Source organism: Brachyhypopomus gauderio, chromosome 10 (assembly GCF_052324685.1).
Source record: "Brachyhypopomus gauderio isolate BG-103 chromosome 10, BGAUD_0.2, whole genome shotgun sequence".
Classification (NCBI taxonomy): domain Eukaryota; kingdom Metazoa; phylum Chordata; class Actinopteri; order Gymnotiformes; family Hypopomidae; genus Brachyhypopomus; species Brachyhypopomus gauderio.
Genome location: NC_135220.1, coordinates 20615182 through 20636932, shown reverse-complemented (window position 1 = coordinate 20636932; position 21751 = coordinate 20615182). Strand labels below are relative to the sequence as shown.

General features: G+C 44.4%; 2 protein-coding genes across 2 annotated transcripts in view; both read right to left on the bottom strand.

Annotated features, from left to right (window-relative positions):
- cltca (clathrin, heavy chain a (Hc)) overlaps positions 1-11907 on the bottom strand; it is a 36173-nt gene extending 24266 nt beyond the window's left edge. Inside the window, exons 1-5 of the mRNA XM_077020403.1 lie at positions 11586-11907; positions 3814-4021; positions 1124-1392; positions 766-927; positions 182-295 (exon numbers count right to left, since the gene is read on the bottom strand). Of these exons, the coding sequence (XP_076876518.1) occupies positions 182-295; positions 766-927; positions 1124-1392; positions 3814-4021; positions 11586-11627 (795 nt within the window). The 5' untranslated portion in view covers positions 11628-11907. The remainder of the gene's footprint in view (positions 1-181; positions 296-765; positions 928-1123; positions 1393-3813; positions 4022-11585) is intronic.
- Positions 11908-13617: 1710 nt separating this feature from the next.
- btg3 (B-cell translocation gene 3) lies at positions 13618-16490 on the bottom strand. Its single transcript, XM_077020402.1, has 5 exons — positions 16346-16490; positions 15351-15557; positions 15073-15210; positions 14494-14695; positions 13618-14250 (listed from the first exon to the last, which is right to left on the bottom strand). Exons 2-5 carry the CDS (start codon positions 15521-15523, stop codon positions 14026-14028), a joined length of 738 nt encoding a protein of 245 aa, XP_076876517.1. The 5' UTR covers positions 15524-15557; positions 16346-16490; the 3' UTR covers positions 13618-14025.
- Positions 16491-21751: the final 5261 nt, after the last annotated feature.

The following is a 21751-nucleotide window of genomic DNA, read 5'->3' as shown; positions in this document are numbered from 1 at the left end:
TCATTCATCTTTAAAACCACGCTCATAAAAAATGGCCCTTATGAATGGCCCATATTGTGTTTACACACGTGAGGAATTATGTCTCTCCCACAGAGTACAATAATGGGACATCACATCGTGCGGGACCCTCCACCCCAATTCCCCCACCCACCCTCAACCCCATCCCGACGCCACCACCCACCTGCATAGCAACAGGAAAATCGTTCTGGGCTTCCGGAGGAAAGAAGACGTCCACAGCTTTCTTGGGAAAGGGCTGATTCCCAGTAGGTGGTGTTCCCACCTCGATGATGTGGAGCTAAAAACAACATGACAAAAAGAAAACGATCATTCCTATGGCCAGTCGAGATAATCATTTATTAGTCCCACACTGGGGAAATTCTCATGATCAGTACTTCATTATTGAGTGTTTGAAACAGTGTTTCAGACACATACATAGGGAGGGAGACACAGTCAAAGCTGTTGGTGTCACATTGGTCCTATACACACTGGCTGTCTGCTATGACTTTGTGCTGTGTATGGTTACAGTGCAGAACTTCACTGAGGATTCCAAAATGAGCTTAAAACTACTCAAATAAAAGTCTTGACTCGTATGCTGGGATGAAAAGTTACACTAGGTTACCATTTTCCGCCCCTGGTCACTCCATAACTCCATGCTGCTTCACCTGCTAACACTGAATAGCTGCTAATTCCAGACAACGTGAACTGCAGTGCGGGCTCGTGACTAATCCGGGTCCCGAGAGTAGCGGTGCACGTGCGCATACGTGCCTTTCCCCCGGCCTGGCCGCGCACGGCGAAGCAGAACAGAGTGGACTCCTCCGCGTTTCCCTCCATCTTGAACTGGGCGAAGCTGGCCGCGTGTCCCTCGATGGGCTGAGACACCTTCCTGTCCACAGAGTACAGCTGCATGGCCCCCACCACTCGGTTTTGCTGCAACACAAAGAGACACGGCGGAAATGGCAATGCGATTCCGGGGGGGGTTGACGGCCGTGGACATCACGCTTCTTAACGTTAAACCTTAGCGTATTTGTACGGGGGCTAACGCGCGTGTCTCGCGTGTCATTAACCGTAACGCGGACACAGTCATTGCGGGGAGGGTGAACTGCAGAATGCCCGTCGGAGGCACCTGGGCGGAGATGCCGATGAGAAGGAGCCACTTCTGCTTGGCGTCGGTGCGGTAGTTGATGATCTGACAGCCTGCCAGGCTGGAGTGTCGGTCAAACACTTTTATTGGCTGAGAGTCTCCCTCCATGCTCCAATGGTAGACGGCATTGTCGGTCACCAGGGCAACCGTGTTGAGGGAGATCCACTTCCAGAAGGTGACATCGTCAGTCATGGTGTGGGCCTTCATCTTACTCTTCATCTCAATGTTAAAGATCTGAAGGGTTTTCGAAGCTACAATGGAGTGAATAAGACACAAGAGTTCAATACAGGACGGGCAAATGAGAACACAGCACACACACGCACACACACCACTAGTAAAATTAAGCCACCTAATTCCACTTGATCATCATCAAGTAAAGGTTTTTTGTTGCCATGGCATCAAGCATGTGCGCCATGACCCAGGAAAAGCTGCACAGCAGTTAGATAGACGAGGCAAAGACAGGAAAGACAAAGCAATGTGTACAAGCCGCCCGATAATCCCATAATCCCATATCTGCATTCATGTAGATGTTTCACAGGAATACAGCAAGGATGTCCTGGGATGTCAAAAGGGCTCGAGTTTAATTCTGGTGAGAGGAGGTGGTCAGAGGATTTGATTTTAATGACCACACTGATGTGACTATCTGAAAAGTCAGATGAGCTAGATTGTTTCAAGGTTGGAGCATGAAGTCTGTTTACTACTTACCTCTTTGTTTTCATTCCAACAGACTATATGAACAGGCATAGAGACTTTTAGAAGTGTTAAATTATAAACATGGCCTATCTTGCCATATAAACTTGTCATATAAACTGCTATTTTGCTAATTTTGCAAATTTGGGAGGCAGGAGGGACAAAAATCACAAGATGGAGCGACGGAGTTTTCTGCAGAGGTGCAGCTGCGTTTGGCCGATGAACAAGCCAAGAAAAATGATAAATTAAAGCGTAGTGTCAAATCCTGCATTAGCCTTCATTGGTTACAGCAGATTAACGTGGTTTAGGCGCATGAGAGCATGATTCCAGTGTCACCTGATAATCACAGAGAAGAGAGTGACCACAGAAGGACAGAGGGGCCTCAGCCTGCACTGTACCCAGAGAAATGACTATGCTGGCCTATTTACAACGGTCTACTTTTACTTTACACAGGGCCTAACTTGCATATGATTTAACTTGGTTGAGGGAGTTGTAAAAGACTGACCCATATAAGCGCAATCTGAACTGATGTAACGCTTGTGAAGTAGGTTAATGAAACGTGTGGCCACAAATAGCAAATCAGAAGCCAAATCTGACCTCTTTGTATCTGCGATGGATCTTCTAATGGTAGTTTATTCATACCCACCAAAAAAAAAATCAGTGTTGTAATCTAATCTACCAGATTATCAAGCTAATCTGATCCACCATCTTAAAACTAGCCACCCTTTGGTGAAGCACAGCCGAGGCACATAATCAGGGAAAGTAAAAGGCTTGACCAGTACAGACCCTGACGCAGGATTCATTTAAGCACTTCACATAAAGGCTCAAAGAACCGTGTGCTTCATTTTAAATGGACTGTTAAAGTTATTTAAAACTTCACCAGATGCACTAAACCACAGGGCAATAAAGATGGTTCAAATAAAAGATAAGGATTCAAATGAATCAGCTGTACACCTGTGTCACGGGACCTAGAGGCCCCTGCATCATGAGGCCATAACACTTTACTGACCCACATATAAACCAGTCTTAAGAGTGGCCTACTTTTACATACATGTATGATAGGCACACTCTATGGAGGTGACTGATGGATGTCAAATTGGCAAGCATTGAAATTTTGAATGAGAAAATGTTTTTAAGGGAGGGGGGGGGGGGCCCAGACATTCATTAATAATTAATTACTTGTCTTAGGAAATCAATATGAAGAACGCATTCATACTGAATATTGCAAAAGTCAAATCCTGCTTAACAAATGGTCTTGATTCAGTTGCCAAAGTCTAAACAGTATCTCAAAGGAGGTACCCATTAGCTGACAAGAACTAGACAACTGTAGACAAGAATTTCCTTGTCATACAAATACATTGTGTGGAATGGTGAGGAATTTGAGCTAGCACTAAAAAAGAATTTAAAGTGAAGAATTTCACTTTAAAAAACAGTTCTTAAGAACCCTTTCACATAAAATTAATGACGGTTGACATTATTCCCTTATATCAATATTTCAATATTAATTATCAATGTTGCCAGCATAAACCTATAACTTAAAAATGTGTCCTTTAATTAACACCGATTTTTAAAACAGGATTGTAACTTCCACAAGTCAGAGTACTTAAGTGTTCACTCACCGTCTGCATACACATAAGAAAGCAGTAACAAACAAAAGAACAAACAAAAGAACAAACAAAACACAAAGCAATTATGGCCGCAGTGCAAAAATCAAGCCATCAGAACTGTTATCACAGCTACACTACAACTGGCTAAATATGAAAACAATGGTAGACAAATGTCAATAAACAAAAACCATTTAATAAAGAAAAATAAAGAAAAAAGGAAGAATAGCTACTACATCTGCAAACATGGATGAGGCACTGAGATGTACACATAAATGATATTCTACCTGAACGCACATCAACATTATCTGACCTGACCAACTGTACTTGTACCAACTCGTTGGTTTAAATCTCTCAAAGCCGGTGTGTGAAGGGCACCTTTAAGGGCGATGACTTTGCTGGCCGGGTTCATGATGGCACTGTCTGCCGAGATGGGGCGGCGGATGGGGGTGTTGGGGTCGGCCATGTCGATGATGACCACCTGGGCCTGCTCCCCCACCTTCTCCCGCACACAGATGAACTTATCCGACTCCATCGTCAGGGTGCTGAACCCGATGTTGGCCGGGTTGATCCCCAAATTCTGGAGCTGAGGACGAAGAGTGAAGAGGACGCGCGCGTGAGCGTTCAGTGTATGAGAAGGCAGCAGGACTCTGCTGGGGGAAACCGGAGGAGTTTCCCCTACAACACAAACAGTTCTAACAGCATAAACACATCTAACACGCATTTGATTCTTGGTTGGAATTCTTCTCTTTTGTCAGCCAGTAGATGTCAGTAAACCCTCTGTTAATGAGAATAGAGTTGCAATATTAGTAATGAAGGCAAAACTGTTCATAGGAGATAAAAAAATCATCCTGTGAAAATGTTTTGGTAACTACACGTAAAATAACAGTAAAAGCCCTGCGAATGACGCGATAATCCCCACCGCCCCCAACGAGCCCTACACACACGTCTGTGCAGCTCCATGTTTGCGGGGAGACTCCCTGAACAGCAGGTTGGACCCCAACAGCACAGCCACTGCTGTGATACTGTCTCGTCTGGCATCTGTACGGAGATAAGCTGGGACTATCTCGCGATTCTGGCCACCTGTGTGTGTGTGTGTGTGTGTGTGTGTGTGTGTGTGTGTGTGTGTGTGCGCGCGACCCCCTCTGTGCCAGGTTTTACCTCATGATCGTGTCATAAACAAGACTCCAAGACTGCTGATGTGGAATGAAGATTTGTCCATCATCATATCTGATTTTAAGACACAGGTCGGATACATCATAAGTTCACCATGTAAGTTGATACCTTTCTGACAGAGGGTGCTTGCACTGTGTAGTGCGCAACTTCAAAGCACAGATTTCAACCCATCACAACTGCACCCGATGATGCACGCGAGAGTGGATGAGAATGGGGGCGTGGCAGAGGGCCCAATGGGGGGCGTGGCAGAGGGCCCGACGGGGGGGCGTGGCAGCATGCCGGCTCTGCACCACCGCACCGGCTGCTTCAGAGGCTCCGCTCCTCCGCCTGAACCACGGGAACTGGCAGCCAAAGCGCACAGTGGGAGAGCAACACGGGGCGTGAAGCAGGCAGCAGGGTGGAACCAGAGGGTTCAAGCCAAAGGGGCGGGGCCAGATGGGCGGAGCCTGTGACAGCGCAGTGGAGCAAGCCAGGACACCACAGGTGTAAAACTGCCATGTCAATCTACATCTGGACCCAGTACACATCACCCCAAGAGTTTCTCGTTCACAGTGAGAAAACCCTTTTTGAAATACACGGAAGTTTTAAATATACGTCTGTGAGGAATGATCCGACTGACGTGGTTCTGGAGACATTTATCACAGGGCACTGCGCAGCTGTCTGGGTGACGCCGATTCTGCTCGTCACTGAAGGGACAGGACTGTTCAGTACCGCAGACCCGGTCCTGCACAGCACATAAAACTAACGGCAGCAACAAAGAGAATGCAGGGCTTTCATAAACCACCACCGCCACAGTCACCTACACCGCACAGGAGCTGGGCTGGACGTACACACACACACACACACAACGCTGCGACGACCACCTTCCCGCCAGCCGTGGCACGGGTACGACTCCACCCGCTGCTACACACGTGGACCTGCTGTGTGGACACATTTGTGTGTTCAGATGCGAGAGGCGAGATACACATTACTCATGATGGAGAGACTTATCTAACCGCCCTTTCTAAATGCACGCTACTACAACACGCAACTGCCTCGATTGTGCTACTCGCACTCCAGTGAGAAGACAACTTCAGCAACCTCACGCTTAGTCACGTCTGACCAAGGGCTCTTCACACACGCGCTCACTCAGTAGCCAGAACACACACAGCGCAACGCCGCTGACCCACCACAAGGTGGCGCTGTGCAACAGGCTTCACCTACACACCACCTCCCAGTCTCTGCACTGCAGATCTAATACAGAGAACTGCGTTCTTGTTTCCAGGAAGTTCTCAACGGAACTTGGAGCTCTTTTTTTATCAATGCAGAGCGCAGGGCGACACAACCCAACGCCACACCCCAACGCCACACCCACATTCTCTTGTCACATGATCAGGAAGTTCCAGATCAAAAGCGTGACAAAATCCCATCACGTGCGCAAGAGGCACAGGAGGGTTGTGAATTAATCCAAAGGAATGACTGGAAGAAGATGAACTTCCTCCAAAAGCTGTCGGGGTAACATGCCATACGACTACTGCATTCCTAGAACATAAATATGATCAGTATCAAATATCTGTTCGGTAATCAATCGACTTTGATGCATTTTGTAGTCTGAAGTACAGTGCAACATCTCTGATGGCATCATGCATAACATCACTATCCCAACACTGTTCTGATTGGCTGTGGGGAAGTCCTGCCCTTGCCAGGATTCGCAGTGCAGCGAGAGGCGGGGACAACAGTGGATCGAGGGAAAAGCGGCATGTTTCCTCTGTGCCCTGGGAAGCAATGTGATTCATCCACGATCCAGCGCTGCTGGCTACTTCAGCTCCACCGCAGACACAGTGCCAACAGCAACTCGCTCCCCCCCTCAGAGACGACCTTCATCTGACATCAGACCCAGCGCCTCTCTGGAAAAGCTCAAGACGTTACAAAGAAACAAGCAGTAAGCCTATATTTGCTAACATTCCAAGAATCTCTCCAATAATGGTTGATTTTTTTTTAGATGCTATTTTTCCCCAAAGCCCTCGTCCAATCAGAAGTTTGTTCCAACTTGGAGTTCAAGTCATGTGATTACAACGACGCTCTCCACAGAGCAGGTCTTTGCTTTCATATTGACTGCCTGAGATTTCCCTAATACACACAACAATCCAGTTCAAACAGAATTGTGAGAACTGTGGGATTTTGTTGTTGTGGCAGGCTCTCTCTCTCTCTCCATATATATATATATGTTAGATCATTCAAAGACTTACGTTATGGCATGTTTATGAAAACAGCAAATTTGCTTACTCCTGATGTATGACTTTGGAATAGGCTGTAAGAGACATACGGGAGAATCATCAGAGAGCAGATAAACTGGCTTTCTACACACACGCGCATGTATGTATGTGTGGACTCTTGGACTGCTAGTTCAGAGCCGAGGCGGAGTACTGAAAAACAGTGAGTCAGCAGCACACACACACACACACACACACACACACACACCCCCCCCAGGTGGGGGGGGGGGGGGGGGGGGGGGGGCGTAACTCCAGAATCATGGTTTCTATCATACCGATGGCTTCCTTGGCAAAGTTCTTCTGACAGTTACAGCCCTACAGTTTGACAACACTGGGGACACAGGGACTGGCTGGTACACTGTAGACGTCAAAATAATGGGGATGACCCCAGCATCCTTTAAATGACATTAGAGTACGAGTGTGTCCTCTACACCATCAGTATATGCAGTTGGGCACTCTCCATCTCTCTCACCACAACGTCAGTGTGGCCGACTGCTCACCACACACAAAACATGGCCAGAGAACCAGTGGAGGCACCTTTCACAGTGTTGGTGAAGGCTTCACACCACCACCACCACCCATAACCAGCTACACTGGCACAAGTCTGCAGGAGTCTAACCCCTCACACTCAGTCCCTTCCAACCATGAAGCACTAGAAGAACCTCAAACGGACACCCAGAATCTTCCTCTTCCTCAGCAGATGCGCTGGTCTGTCACTCATACACACTGTCCGCACATCCTCTTCATCACTACCGACCTCCCACAGGAAGCTCGGCGGCCATTATGACCCCCCCCCCCCCCTTCCATCTGCACCCACAGAGAGAAGATGGCCACTAGCTCAGCACTAACTCCTCGTGTCCACAGATCAGGGGAGGATGTGGAATGTGCTGACTCGTGCAGCGATCCGTCACGGCCTCCACAACAGGAAGCAGCAGCCTATTGTCTGCCGAGCTGAGGCGACATGACGACCATCTCCACGGTCACCTCAATCGGTGGGGACATGTGACCAGCCAGGCGGTGGCACAGCAGAGAGAAGGGAAGAGGAAAGGGAAAAGCTGGAATGCATGCACGTACACACACACACACACACACACACACACACACACACACACACACACACACACACACACAGTAGAGCTTCCTTAACATAGGGTAAAGGATCTGGGCTGACCAATGAGAACAGCTGATCTGTATCCACATGAGGCAGTCATGAGTTGTCAGCAGTTTAGCAGGTGAAAGTTTAAAGATCAAAAGTGGTCCAGCACTTTAAGATGAGGTATTAAATGCTATACTACTGCTGTAAAACATCAAATATTCACCATCAGACTTACAACCACATGACCTGCTCCTGACAGACTGACCTGTTACATGCAGCTTAGGAACCGGTCAATAATTGTAGAAAACGTAGGCCTACTTTGACCGATTGAATGTGATGACTTGGCTACCGAAATTGATGAGCTCAATATCAGAAATTCACATCCCATAGGACTGAATAGGGCACGACTCTGGATCTACAATCACCAATTCAGCAACATCATCTCTTCACGTTCTACAAGCAGACAGGCTGGAACAATGTGCTTCACGAGTCTGACAAACTGCACAAGCCACTTTCCGCTGATCAGTTTCGTAGTTAGTGAGGCAACTGAATAACTAAACAGTGGTTGAACAGAGTGGTTGAGCTGGTGTTAACCACCAGCTCCCTCCTACCCACACTGGCTCTAGTCCGAGCAGGGCAGTTCAGCGTCAGAGCTGGGCATGTCACCTGTGAAGCCACAATGAGTGGTTATGATGAAAATACATGACCTACTTAAATTACAAACGTGTAATGGGGAAGAAAAAAAAAACATTACATCATTTTCTCAACTAAAGCCTTACACGTATAACTATAGAAACCTACGTCACAGGACCCGAAAGTTCAGACGTTGTCCCAACATGCCTGCAAGCAGCAACACACCTCGTGTCGAGTCCTTGTGTCAGTAAAAACACTGCCGTGTACGTGGAGGATTTAGCAAGACACATGTCACGCAGAGCCAGTGTGCATGAGCGCAGAAGCCATTCAAAAGCCATTAAAGAAACCTGCTTGCTTCTTTGAACTTGCCTGAACAGCTTGCTTTTCCTAATGACATTTCCTAAATGTCAGAAATAGCATCTAATAGAACACATGTGAAATGTTTATTTTCTGCAGTATGTGTAGAGGCCCAGGACAATTTTATACAAAGAAGGATAATGAAGTAAATCTGGGACTCTGAGGCGAAAGACGAGGTGCTTATGTTCCGGAATTTTCCCACAGAGTAATCACAGCAGAAATCACAACAAATGATGAGAAACACGAACACCACTCCGAGATTTAGGTGAACTGTACTATTTAGCACAAGTGCCTGCAGTTTCAAAGTGTGAGCAGTTTTACACACAACTGAAATACTGCAGCTATGTGACCTGAACAGCTTCAACAGGTCCACTCTCAGACTGGGCATCGCCGATCGCCAGAACATGAACACGCGACACAGGCACCTGCAAGTTCCCGAGTAGACCCTGTGACGGTTAGCAAGCGTCGGACGGCATCAATAGACCCTGGTACGGTTAACAAGCGTTGGACAGCATCAGCAGCCTAAACGAAAAGCTTGCTCACTTGCAAGTGCACACAAGTAAACCCGGACGGTTCTATCACGATATACACGGCATGCGCTCAAATCCTCAGCTACGTTCCAGGATTCATTCTGATGGTGAATGCACTGAAATTTCAGCCATCTAAAATATTTTGTCAAAAATGGTTGAAAGCCAGGACTTTGCTACTGTTAATAGAAAAACTATTGTTAAAGAAGTCTTGAATTCTAACACCTTCCAAATTTTAAATGTCTCTATGCAGAACAAAATCACCTAGAGGAGGAGGATGAGGAGGAGGAGTGGAGGAGGAGGAGGGGGGGGGCCCTCAGCGGGTGCAGCAGGGAGCGCCCAGGGCCTAACTCTGATAACAGCACGTCAAATAAACGGCCTCCCACCATTCGACGTGCAAAAATAACCTTGACATGCCAAGGTCAAACACCCCAAACCTGACGCGTTTTATTCACTGCAGCCTTATTACAGGCTCTTTTGTTGCTATAATTCCCAGTCAGGAGCTGCCAAGACAACCGACCACAAATCAGTAAATGTGACCATTTTGACCTCTTCAATTACTTAATCAAAAAAGTTTGCAAATAATGACATTTGTCAAGATTCATACTGCGTCATAATTAAGCATCTGTAGAAAAGGCCCCACTCATCACAAGTGCTGTAATCAAGCCCAAGCACTTTCACTCTGGGTGTTGCCAAAGACACTGGCCAAATCAAACATTCCTCCATGTGGATTCTAATTTTGGGCCATATTGTGTTTGCAGTCCCACGATTTCTTCCTTGGCCTTCTAAGCCAATGGATGTTTGAAGACAAAGAGAAAAAACTGCTGCAACTTTAGCAGACATTAAATAAGCCGTTCAACTAGAGTGTCTGAAATGATGAAAGGAGCATCTGTCAGTCGTACCGTAGAGCTGAGAGGATTAAGGGCCTCGCTCCAGGGCCCGACGCTGGCTGCACACGGCAGAACATGGACTCAAACCCACAATCTTCTGAATGAGAAGTAGGCCACCACTACTACTTCTCCCAACTCATTGTTACAATTCTTTTTAAACCCTGCTAAAAAAACAGTATTTACTGAGAGGACGTTGAATGTATGTACATGTATTTTACTTTTAAAAAGTAGTATTTTAAAATGGTATGGTGCTGATATGGCGTCATTCTCCATGTCATTTCTCGCGGGTTTTCATTATAAAACACATGTTTGGAGACCAAAGAAGCTGGTGGGATTGTGAAAAATCTAGTAGTATGTGGTCCCCTGTCACCGTTAAAGTCATGTAGTGTGCACGATTCCCGACTTCAACACAGCAATTTGGGCAGTGTGAACTGTACACAGAGACCTGACGGCTCTACAAGTCCTGTGGTGTGACCAGCTCTCAGCCATCACAGGGCTTTACGTGAAGAGGCGTGGCTTTGTGTGAAGAGGCGTGGCGTCTGGGTGCACCTGCACAAGCCGCCCAGGTAACCTCCGGGTGGATGAGTGGCTAAACTGGCGTTGTTGTATTGTGCCCACGATCTGATGATTCACACCGATTTTGTCGTTGCTACTTAAGCAAACGTTGCTCAACATTTCTATTCGTCTGCTAACAACTTGAAATTTGCTTCTTTGGTAGGACAATAAAATGGCTAGTTCAGTTGGCACTCCATGTAAAATACTTTTTGATTTATTAAAAAAAAAAAGTATCTAATTAATATTTTGTGTATGTTACACGTTCACTTGTACGGTGACAAGAAGTGAATGGACACAGCTAGCTACCTAGCTGGCCCGGTAAATGACAGGAGAAGGCGGCATTCAGCTAGTTAGCTTAGCCACCGTGTAATCAATCGTTTAACCAAGCCCGGCTCGCGAACCGATTAAACAAAAGCTACAGCCGGCGACCAAAGGCACTTCTGGGATTCAACCGACTCAAATTCAAATTATCCGCACAGCTACAAGTCGTCGAGCGCTCGGTCGGTCGGTGGCCTTGTCGGTGCCTCAGTTATGCCCGCTAGTGCGCTCGTACGGGAGGTCATTTTGAGAGGGAGTGAAGCGGGCTAAGTAGCTCGGCTGAGGACGGACGCCCACTGAGACGGATCACTGCGCGTTGTTCACGCGGATATAACTTAAAACGTACCTGCAGGTGCTCCTGAAATCTGATGGGCAGGATCTGAGCCATGATGGTCCCTCTTCTCCTTATTCCTGCTGTGTTACTGGCTGGCTAAACAACTGCGGCTCGAACCAAGCCGGACTACCCGAGGACGGCGGGCGGCGGGGGCGAGTTGTCTGACAGGAGATTGTCTTTCGTAAGGGCGCCGGGGGAAACGTTAGCTGCTGTAGTCGCCCGATGAATGTTAAATAGGCACTTCAACTCCAGAATGACACTCGCCGCTGGACTGAACTCTAGGAACCTGCAATGGCGGCAGAACCTGTCCGGGGTAGGAACATTCCGGAAATGGGTCTAGACTTTAATGGGGCGGAGGAATACGAATACGGATATTTGACATGTAAATCTGTTGTTCGTATTCGATTGATATTTCGAATTCATTTGCACGTAAATGTAAAACGGTATGGGTTTTTTTTAATAGACATTAATGAATTAAGTTGGATTGTGACTATTAAAAGACCATCAAAATCTACCGGCACTACTTCTTTAGATTTCGCCCTTTGATATTTGCCACATCATTCGTACTCGTGAACTGACGTCAGTTCCGATATAAATTCTACCGTTTTGCTGCTCATACCCAGAACATTCAACGGTTTTTGAAAAAAAAAGTAATCAGTGCACTGAAACCTCTAAGTAATTGACCGGATTTAGTCTTTCTGCAGCAATATTTACTCCCCGATAATCAAGATAAATCTGAAATTTGTTATAACAGCTCCATTCTACCTGGACTGATATCAGATGACCAATAGGTTATAATACTTGTTTTCTTCAGTTTCTGCGAGCCACAAAGTACGGGTTCTCGGCTCCAGTTGCATATACATTAGATTCCTAACAATATTGACAATAACATCCTGTTATGTATGTATACCCATAGGTACTATATATCCAATTGAACCACAACCAAAATATCAAGCCTAGTACTGATTACATTGTTGTTTGGAAGGCATTTGATTAAGTGCAGCTTCCTTTCCACTAGTGCTTACTATTGCTTAAGTTAAAAACATGAAATATATGATGATACACCACTAGCCATTGTTTTACTGGAAAATAATTGTGCAATAGTTGATACCATTTTCATGGCAGATCTAGCAGTTGGTCATTTTTTTCATAGTCAGCAACCCTCTTTCCTGTGTAATTCCAGATAATGTTTGAGCTCCACTACTTGATCAGAAGCTCTTTAATGCAGACTCGGTCATGTCCAGTACATAAAGACCTGGAAGTGACCAACACGGACACACAATGGGCCAGTAAGCAGTGGTCATATTTTATCCCAGATCTTAACACACATATAACAATATGGCACTGAACACTAGCATTTATTTGTTCTTGATGATGTGTGCAGTTACAATAAAATTAGGCAATTCTTCCATAAATTCTTAGTGTCATCACCTGTGGAAGGAAGAGGACTGTTATGGGTGAAATATAATTGGTTCCTCTTTCACATGAAGTTAAAAGAAATTTGCTTAGCTCAGGCATAACTGAGGTAATAGCAATGAGAGTGAACTGAATAGAACTGAACAAAAGCAACCCCATATATTAAATTCTACAGTTTAATACACAAAAACGTTTGACAAGATTACACAATTAAAATTTCTAACTTCTATATATCCTATTTGACTATTCTCGAACTGACATGCATCTGTAAACTTAAAACATACAGGTGGTTGATTTTTTCAATGATTTAACACCTCAAGAGCAGACATTTTCAATTTAGTAATTTATATTATCCAAGTGCTAGATTCAGTCTGTGGGAACAGCAATGCAGTATTTTAAGTTCACCAGACCTGCATATTAAAAAGACAAATTGCCAACTATGATGATATAAAGCACAAAGTATACATGTAAATAGCTCTAGATCATTATAATCCCCAAATATAAAACGAATGCTAACGGGATTGTTCGCACTTGCTGCCACCTAGTGGCCTTATCTGGATTTTTTTTTGTCGAGCCTATAAATTCACAAAAACTCTGGAATAAGCACACATAAGAAATCTTGAATTTGATTAGAAAATGCATTTTAATGTAATCCATAATTTAAGTGGTCTGAGCAATACATAGTTCACTGTGAATAAATAAAACATTTGGTCACTGAATCTGAACTAACAAACACTAAGGTAAAGTATCAGCAAATAACGATCCCATTTAACATAAATACAGTACATCATTCCTTAACTATAAAATTTTCAAAGTCTCAAATATTTCTAATCCAATACATACAAAGATTAAGTTATAAACACTTGATTACAAATCCTCTAAAGTGCAAAGAGTTATAGTACTTAAAAAAAGTCAAATTTGAAAGGAGGGGGGAAGTGACAATATAACTACAAAAATACTTTTAAAAATGTGGTCAGTCATCTTAGTGGTGTACTGGAAACCCTTTTCTTTCCCAGACAGCAATTAATTAACACTGCTACAGTAGCTGCTCGGGCTGCCCAGCCCAGTGCGGTGCAGTGTTGGGCCAATATCCATGCTTGCTTCTGTAGCTATTGGATACCCAGCCATTTGGTTTGAAGGAGAGGTTGTGTCTCCCTGAGGGCCGGGCAGGGTAGTTTGGGCGGGGAGGGCCATGGACTTTTCCTTGGCCAAGGTTCCTCCTGGAACCTGGGTGCCACACAGGGGCTCCGGGGTGGATATGCTGTTCAAAAAGAATGCATAAATGACAAACAGATGTCATTACAACCTTAAATTCACCACAACATGGGAATAAACACTCGTGAGAAATATTTAATCTGAGAACGTGTTTGTGTGTGTATATATAACCTATCAAACACTGTAATCACCCTGACTAAGCTCACTTAATGACTAGTTAAAACAGTTAAATCTGTAGTTACAGTCACACCATTAACATGGTGCACTGAACAACCATAAGCCTCAGGACCTGGTATGGAAGGTGATGAGAGAAACCAGCGAAGAATCTTGGCTCCCTGCAGCCACTGTCCTCGTCAGAAGAAGATCCTGAATGATAATCCGACGTCACTCTGTCTACAGCACTCGTCACCTTCTTCGTAACATCTTCTTTATCATCATCGTCGTCACTCGAGAAACTGGCCACCGTGAAGGCAAGATTCTTTTCACCATATCTTCATAACATCAGAGAAGCAAAATTGCATCTTAGTATCTTTCCTTCTGACTTTTTAACATTTCCACCAATTTAAGTCAATATCAAATATGTGGTTCAATTAAATAATGGTTCAAGTATTCAAAACTAATCCATCAGCTTATTTGCTTAGGCAAGTGATTTAAATTACTACTGTTCTGATGTAGCGTTTTACTCTCCCTCAGCCCAATATGGTTGAACCCTCACTGCTCAAGGCCTCATTTTTCCACTTTGTAACAATCATCACATCCAGCCAAAGTCATGCAGTCCCTTCCACTCACTCACTCCTTAAACTCGCAGCTGGTCTTCAAAGAGATAAACATCACCAAGGATCCACATATGGTGTGACAGAAGACTCACCTGCAGCACACCTGACCTGGGTCTACCCACAACGTGAGCTCTTTGGGGAGGCCGAGGTCCTTGTACTGCACCCCACTCTCCACACAGGCCCGCAGCAGCTCCGCATCCTCCTTATGGAACCGGTTAACTCGAATACACCTGCAGGGCATTACAACAACATCATTGCTAAAAAAAAAAACCAAAAAGGTAAATGTGATTTAACCGTGACTGAATCAAACTGCCAAAAAACCCCCCACATTAAAGAATGGTCACCAAGAGATGCATTTTAGGGTCTGTACCTGAAAGCCTGACCCTTGCTGGGGTTGTCCGTATACCAGTGTCCTCTAAACTTCTCCTGCAGAGCCACAGTAAGTCGCTCCACAAACAGATCCACTTTTCCTGCATCCAACTTCTCCGCCTTCTTAATTAACCGCTTTAGGAAAAACACCACCGCTGCGATTTCTTTTTTCATTGTTAGCTGTTGAGCTGAAGCCCTGGTCCAAATGCTATGAAGACACGTGAGGAACAGAAACACGTTAGTGCGTCGTCCTGATGTACAGCGTTTCCTCTAGTGCGTTTCTCAGTGAAATAACAATAAACCGTGCGGTATGCCACTCAATATTTTCCAGGCAAACTGTGTTACTATACGGGACAATTTAGAGTTTGTTGACTAGTTACTGAGCGACGTGTGTCCAAACCCAGAGACCCGACACTAATGAATTCAGAAACATCGGCGGGACAATTCAGATAATGGCGCGCTTAGCATCACAAACGGGACATTGCTAAGCTCGCTACAAAACCCAGGTAAGCCAGTCAGCAATACGTGAACCCGTTAAATAAATATTTACACTCTCCAAACGTGCTTTACGTAGACACGAACATCGTTAAACAAACATATTATAACGTGAACGGTTTTTTTTTTACATATATACCCAAACAGCTAACATGGCTAGCTACCTTCCAGTCATACAATGGCAGCCTTGCGTGCTAGCTAGCTAGCAGGTAGCTATGTATCTTTCAAGAGCCACAAATAGGTACCGAGTACTTTCATAAATACACGTTGTCCGTTTTAATGACAGCTGCAGATAGACGTGTCTTCTGTTTTAGGGACAACTGGAGATAGACGTGTCTTCAGTTAGGGACAGCCAGCTGGTCCTGGACTTGGCCTTGTTGTCACAATTAGTTTATTCATCTTAAAGCAGTTATTTTAATAATTGGAGGACAACGAAGGACATCTTTTTTGGAGGACATCTTTAAAACTATTTTTAAATAAAAAGAAAGGAAAAGTACTTACTGTGTTTTCCGTTCATCAACATGTGGGTTAAGTCCTGCCTCGACGGAAGGAGATCCTGTGATTCTTAAACTGCGTCACTCTCTGTCTAAAAGGGGCGCGGACAACGAAGGGACCTCCTGTTTTAACCCTTTCAGGACGCTGTTTGTTTAGACCTACGTCAACGACGAAAATGACGTAACCGCGGTGGTTCGTGTGTATGGAGTCAAATATATCGTGTGCCTCTCGAATTTTGTAATTTCGCGCGCACCGCGCTTCAGCGCGATGAACAGTCATGTTTGCAGGCTTCATACATGTTTATAAGGTGGAATTAAACCACTTGTACGGAACTTGTTCAAGGTCCATTTCAATATTTCCAAGCACGTTAAACTTAAGTATTTATACATATACTCGAAATTAGTTTTTTATCACATTATTTAATGGTTGTTTCAGGGTTGCCAACTTTTCAAGATCGCTTGGAGTGAGATTTCAACCTGGAGGAGGTGGCGAGTGTAAATTGTGGACACAAATTAAGTATTATATCGCTATCTATCGATCGCCGGTGGTTGGCTCCAGAGCGAACTAGTAACTAATTGAATCACAGATGTGGATCAGAGGTAAATAAACTACATTTTTTTTTCGGCGTGAGAAATCGGAAGTGTGGTGTGAGAGCGTGTGAAAACGGTCAAATGTGTGTGTCTCACGCTCAATGCGTGAGAGTTGGCAACCCTGTTGTTTATTTTCAAAACGCCCAATCTTAACGACTTCACGTTCTCTCGTGTTTCACTCTGGAATTACAAGAGGCTTGTATTTGTAAACCTAATATAATCGATCAATCTAATCGATCAATATAATCGATCTATTCAGTGAGGCAGCTATTTAATGTGAAACGAAGTACACTTGCAATTTCAAGAATTTTCAAGTACTTTAGCCTAAATTCCAGCACTTTTCAACAAACACATTAAGGGCGTACTCACACTAGGCACGGTTTGCTGGTTCCGTGCTGGGGCCCGGTTACCCCCCCTCCCCACTCCCCCTCTGGCCTGCACTCACACTGGCTTCATCAAGCCGGCCCGAGCACGCTTACGTCATCACAACATGACTTTATTTGGAATAAAAGCGCGCTCGCACAACACTATGGAGTCCCCAATTCTCTTTTTATTGTATTTTTGGAGTCGTTTTGGGAGTGTAGAAACACGGTGCAAGCACATATTTACTGATAATTTAACACAACGATTGTCTGCTAATTGCTTTGCCGCCATGCCTGTGTAACGTGAGCGAGTACCAGCGAAATGAACCAATCAGACGAGGGCTGCCAAGCGGGCCCGGATAGCGCTCACACTAGAAGCGAACCGTGCCCGAGTCCACACGAATCGTGCCCTGGCCCACCTCTTCAAGCGGGCCCGAGCATGGTTAACTGATCCGGGCACGGTTGGAGTGATCACACTAGCCAAACGAACCGTGCTTCGGCAGGGAACCGTGCCCGGGCCCGGATCACAGACCCTAGTGTGAGTACGCCCTAAAATTTGTCAGCTAAATGTCCCTTCCCCTGTTTTTGAGGGGTGTTTCTTTATATTACCACATATCGTTTTGGAGAACATTGCAAAGAAGGTGACAAGCCAAGTATAAACTATGGTGTGATTTTTGTATCAAAAGTTCCACACAAGCGAAAGTAAATCTGCAGGCAAAATTCTTAGCATCAAGAGCAGAAAGTATATGTTGTGAATGCAAAACAGAAAAAAATATATCAAAAGCTGCGAAGCTGGTGGGGTGGGCGTGGCTTGGTTCCAGAGGCAGTTTCAGAGCTCTGTGTCAGTCCCAAATCAGTGACCAATGGAGATTGCAGAGGAACGCCTTCATCTAAGACCCTCCCACACGTGAAATGTGTTCCAAAACTCAGAAGCAAAAAACGAAGCAGAGATTCCAGAAGCAAACAAGTACCCCTCGCTGCAGAATCAAAAGTCCAGGGGGTGGAGCTGGATCTAGATCCAACTCCTCCCACCGTCCATAGTTTCTTTTGGTCGGTCCAGGGGGTGGGCGGAGCTGCATCTAATCCAACTCCTCCTACGTGTCGCTTACGTTTTCCGACCAGGAAATAGAAATCCAATAAATTCACCCTTTTACCGTTTAAAGATCAAAATGTTCTTTGAGTGTTATTTAAATAACACAAGAAAATGTAAAAGTGGACAGGAATAAGGATCTGTGATTGCCAACATAATAAAGTACAGGACATTTCTTAAATATGTACTATTTCATTTTTTTTACCTTTAATAAAAATAACTTTTTCCGTTAGGACGGTATACTTCAGGTGTGCAGAATGGACAGTGGTATTTACTGCAACAAGTAGTGCACTGCACAACTGAAAGCATCTGTCCGTTTTCAAAACCGTGATATGCATCTATAGATGGATGAAAAACATAAATAGCATTATATTAGTTGTGAAGTTTTTCTGAGAACTGGTTAATGAGGATCATGGCCGTTACATGCACACACTACTGAATAACCCCCCCTCGACGTGTCCATGCGGTACCGAACAGCACAACCATTACAAATTTTAAATAACTACAGCAAACACGAATTAATTTAACAGTTTATGTCCAATATGAAGAACACAACATACATAAGTATTTAATACATCTGTATTCTGTTTAGCTAACCGCTCATCTTCTAACATCAGTTTTTACCGTCACTTACTTAGACACCTAGATAAACTTAACAGTGGCTGTTTGTGCAAACAGAAATAGTCAGATTTAGTATAATCACCAAAGGAAACTAGTTACTAGCATTAGCAAGATGAAAATTTGTATATTATTAACCTACTTTCACATTCGTGATTGTTCACAAATGAACGGCAAGTGAGTAAATAGTAATAGCAATTTAGGACGACAACAGTGATTTGGAATGGCTGATCTGATACAACTCTGCAGAGAGCAATTACTTCAGACCAATGAAAACACGATGGTGGGAGGAGTTGGATCTAAGATCCAGCTCCACCCCCTGGACTTTTGCTTCTGCAGCGAGGGGCAAAAGACCTTACTGGGAAAATCCAAAAAAAAAAAACCCAAAACCAATGAAACCAAAAACTGTCAAAATCCAAACAAAAATAAGTTTCAAGTAATCAATTATATTTTAAATATATATATTTGATATATTTTTTTCTGTTTTGCATTCACAACATATACTTTCTGGTCTTGATGCTAAGAATTTTGCCTGCAGATTTACTTTTGCATCTGTGGAACTTTTGATACAAAAATCACTCCATAATAAACGCTTCCACCGCTTGCGCAGGTTCAGAAGAGGTGTGCGGAGTCTTGCACTACGGTCACTCGCACAGCCTCTAAGGAATAAAGTGCAGGCCCGTAGCCAGGGGGGATCGAAGGGTTCGTTCGATCCCCCCCCGCCGCCCCTGCACCCTCCCTCCGTACACACATGCCCCTCAAGATAGGTAGGCTATTCAATGAATGAATTGTTAATCTCCGGTGAATATACAGACGAACAAATAAGGACAGCAACAACAGACTCACAACAAACTTATAACAGTGTTGCCAACTCTCACGCAATGCGCGTAAGACACACGCATTTGACCGTTTTCACACGCTCACACAACATGCATCCGATTTCTCATGCTGAAAAAAAAATCTAGTTTATTTATCTCCGATCTACATCTATGATTCCAAGAGTTACTAGTTTGCTCTGGCGCCAACCACTGGCGATCGATCGCTTTAGGCACAGCATAGAGGAAACATAAGACATAACTCCCCCCCGGTCAACGTTTGACCCCCCCCCCCCCCCCCCCCACCCCCAAATCAAATCTCAGTCCTAGTGATTTTGAAAAGTTGGCAACCTTGCTTATAATGAATAAAATATGTGTAAATAAAAGGTTTGAAGTGTGCTCGTGTATTTAGGGGGCATTGGAGTAGAGAGCCAAATGAAGTCCACTTTTGGGGGAAAAAGATCCCCCCCTGTCACGTTGTGGGGGGGCCCCCTACCGGTCGCCCCCGGTTACAGCGGCAGCGGCCCTGTTTTTGGTCACGTGATGTTCGTCCCTCAGGTGGGCGGGACCCGTGATCCGTCTCACCTGAGGGTCGTTTGTTCGTCTATATACGTCTTGTCTTTGTACCAGTTGACTGCTGGTTATTATTTCCTTCATTTGGAACAATGCACAGGTTTTTGGTTTGCACACTTTCTATTAAACCATCCTCTTTCCCTGAGACTTGGCGTGATCGCTTCCTTTTTGAGTTGCTCACCCTGCCCGTCACACCCCCATCACAATGCTGGCTACGGGCCTGAAGTGTAATCTATTTACTGTGCTGAATCTTAAAACGACAATTTCATCAAACATTAAATAAACATGCAAAATTGAATGGCTTAATTGAAACCCTTACCTTGAACAAATTCTGATATTCAAATCCAGTAATGTTGCTCATGCCATCCCTAGCTACAAAGTAATTTTATCTAATAGAAACCACATAGATCTGCATGTTTTAGACTCTTTTAAATTTTGTGACTGAATCAATTCATGTGGTCACATTTATATAGGTAGATATTTGAATAAAAGTATGTGTATTTTATGTGTAGCTATTATGGAATATCGTGGCTACAATATGGAAGAGCAGTAAACTGCTACTTTGAAATAACGTGAAATTATGTTATTATAAAATATGTTATTTGTTAATTGAACAGTGTGTTTCGGGGCCTGAAAAATAAGAACTCCAACACTATAATGTGTTTTTTTCCAGAGTAGGTTTTCTTTTGTTTTGCCAGCTAGGTATCATTAACAGAGTTATAAAACAAATCACATGGGCTGGTTTATAATTTGCAAACTACAAAAACGCTGCAAACATTAACTGGTCCACATCACTGCAGGACCCGTTTGTCCATGCCATTTTCAGAGTTAAACATTGCACTAATTTTTGTACGATGCTCAATTGGTACTAATGGGCCCAAAGTGTGCAAGGAAAATATCCCCCACACCATTTCACCACCAGCAGCAGCCTGAGCCGTTGATACAAGGCAGGATGGATCCATGCTTTCATGTTGTTGATACTAAATTCTGACCATTCAGGACATCCATAATCCAGTAATACCACAATTCCTTGAGAGCACTGGATGTAACCTGATACTCCAGCCTGAGATGACCAGTTCACTACGCAATTTGCATAGAGCCCTACAAATGACCCTACGGCTCCCTCGTGTTACAGCAAGTGTCAATGTTCACACTGTATAATAACAAAGTAATTACAAAGTGTAATAATCCATCTGGTCTCAAAAATCACCAGAGCAGAAGGTAAACCCGGCATGAAAAATCCAAAACGGAAGCCTTCTAGCTGGAGCCTCTGTGATAGCTTTTAGCAGGCTGATGCTCTCAACAAAGGGAAGAATATTTATACTGATGAAAGGGTTGAAATGTTGGAGGGGTGCTTTGCATAA

Coding starts and splice junctions, on each gene's coding strand:
- btg3 (XM_077020402.1), bottom strand. CDS start 15,523: ATGAAAAAAGAAATCGCAGCGGTGGTGTTTTTCCTAAAGCGGTTAATT. Junction 15,211..15,350: donor AGCAAGGGTCAGGCTTTCAG/GTACAGACCCTA, acceptor AATGCCCTGCAG/GTGTATTCGAGTTAACCGGT. Junction 14,696..15,072: donor CCAGGTCAGGTGTGCTGCAG/GTGAGTCTTCTG, acceptor GATGTTATGAAG/ATATGGTGAAAAGAATCTTG.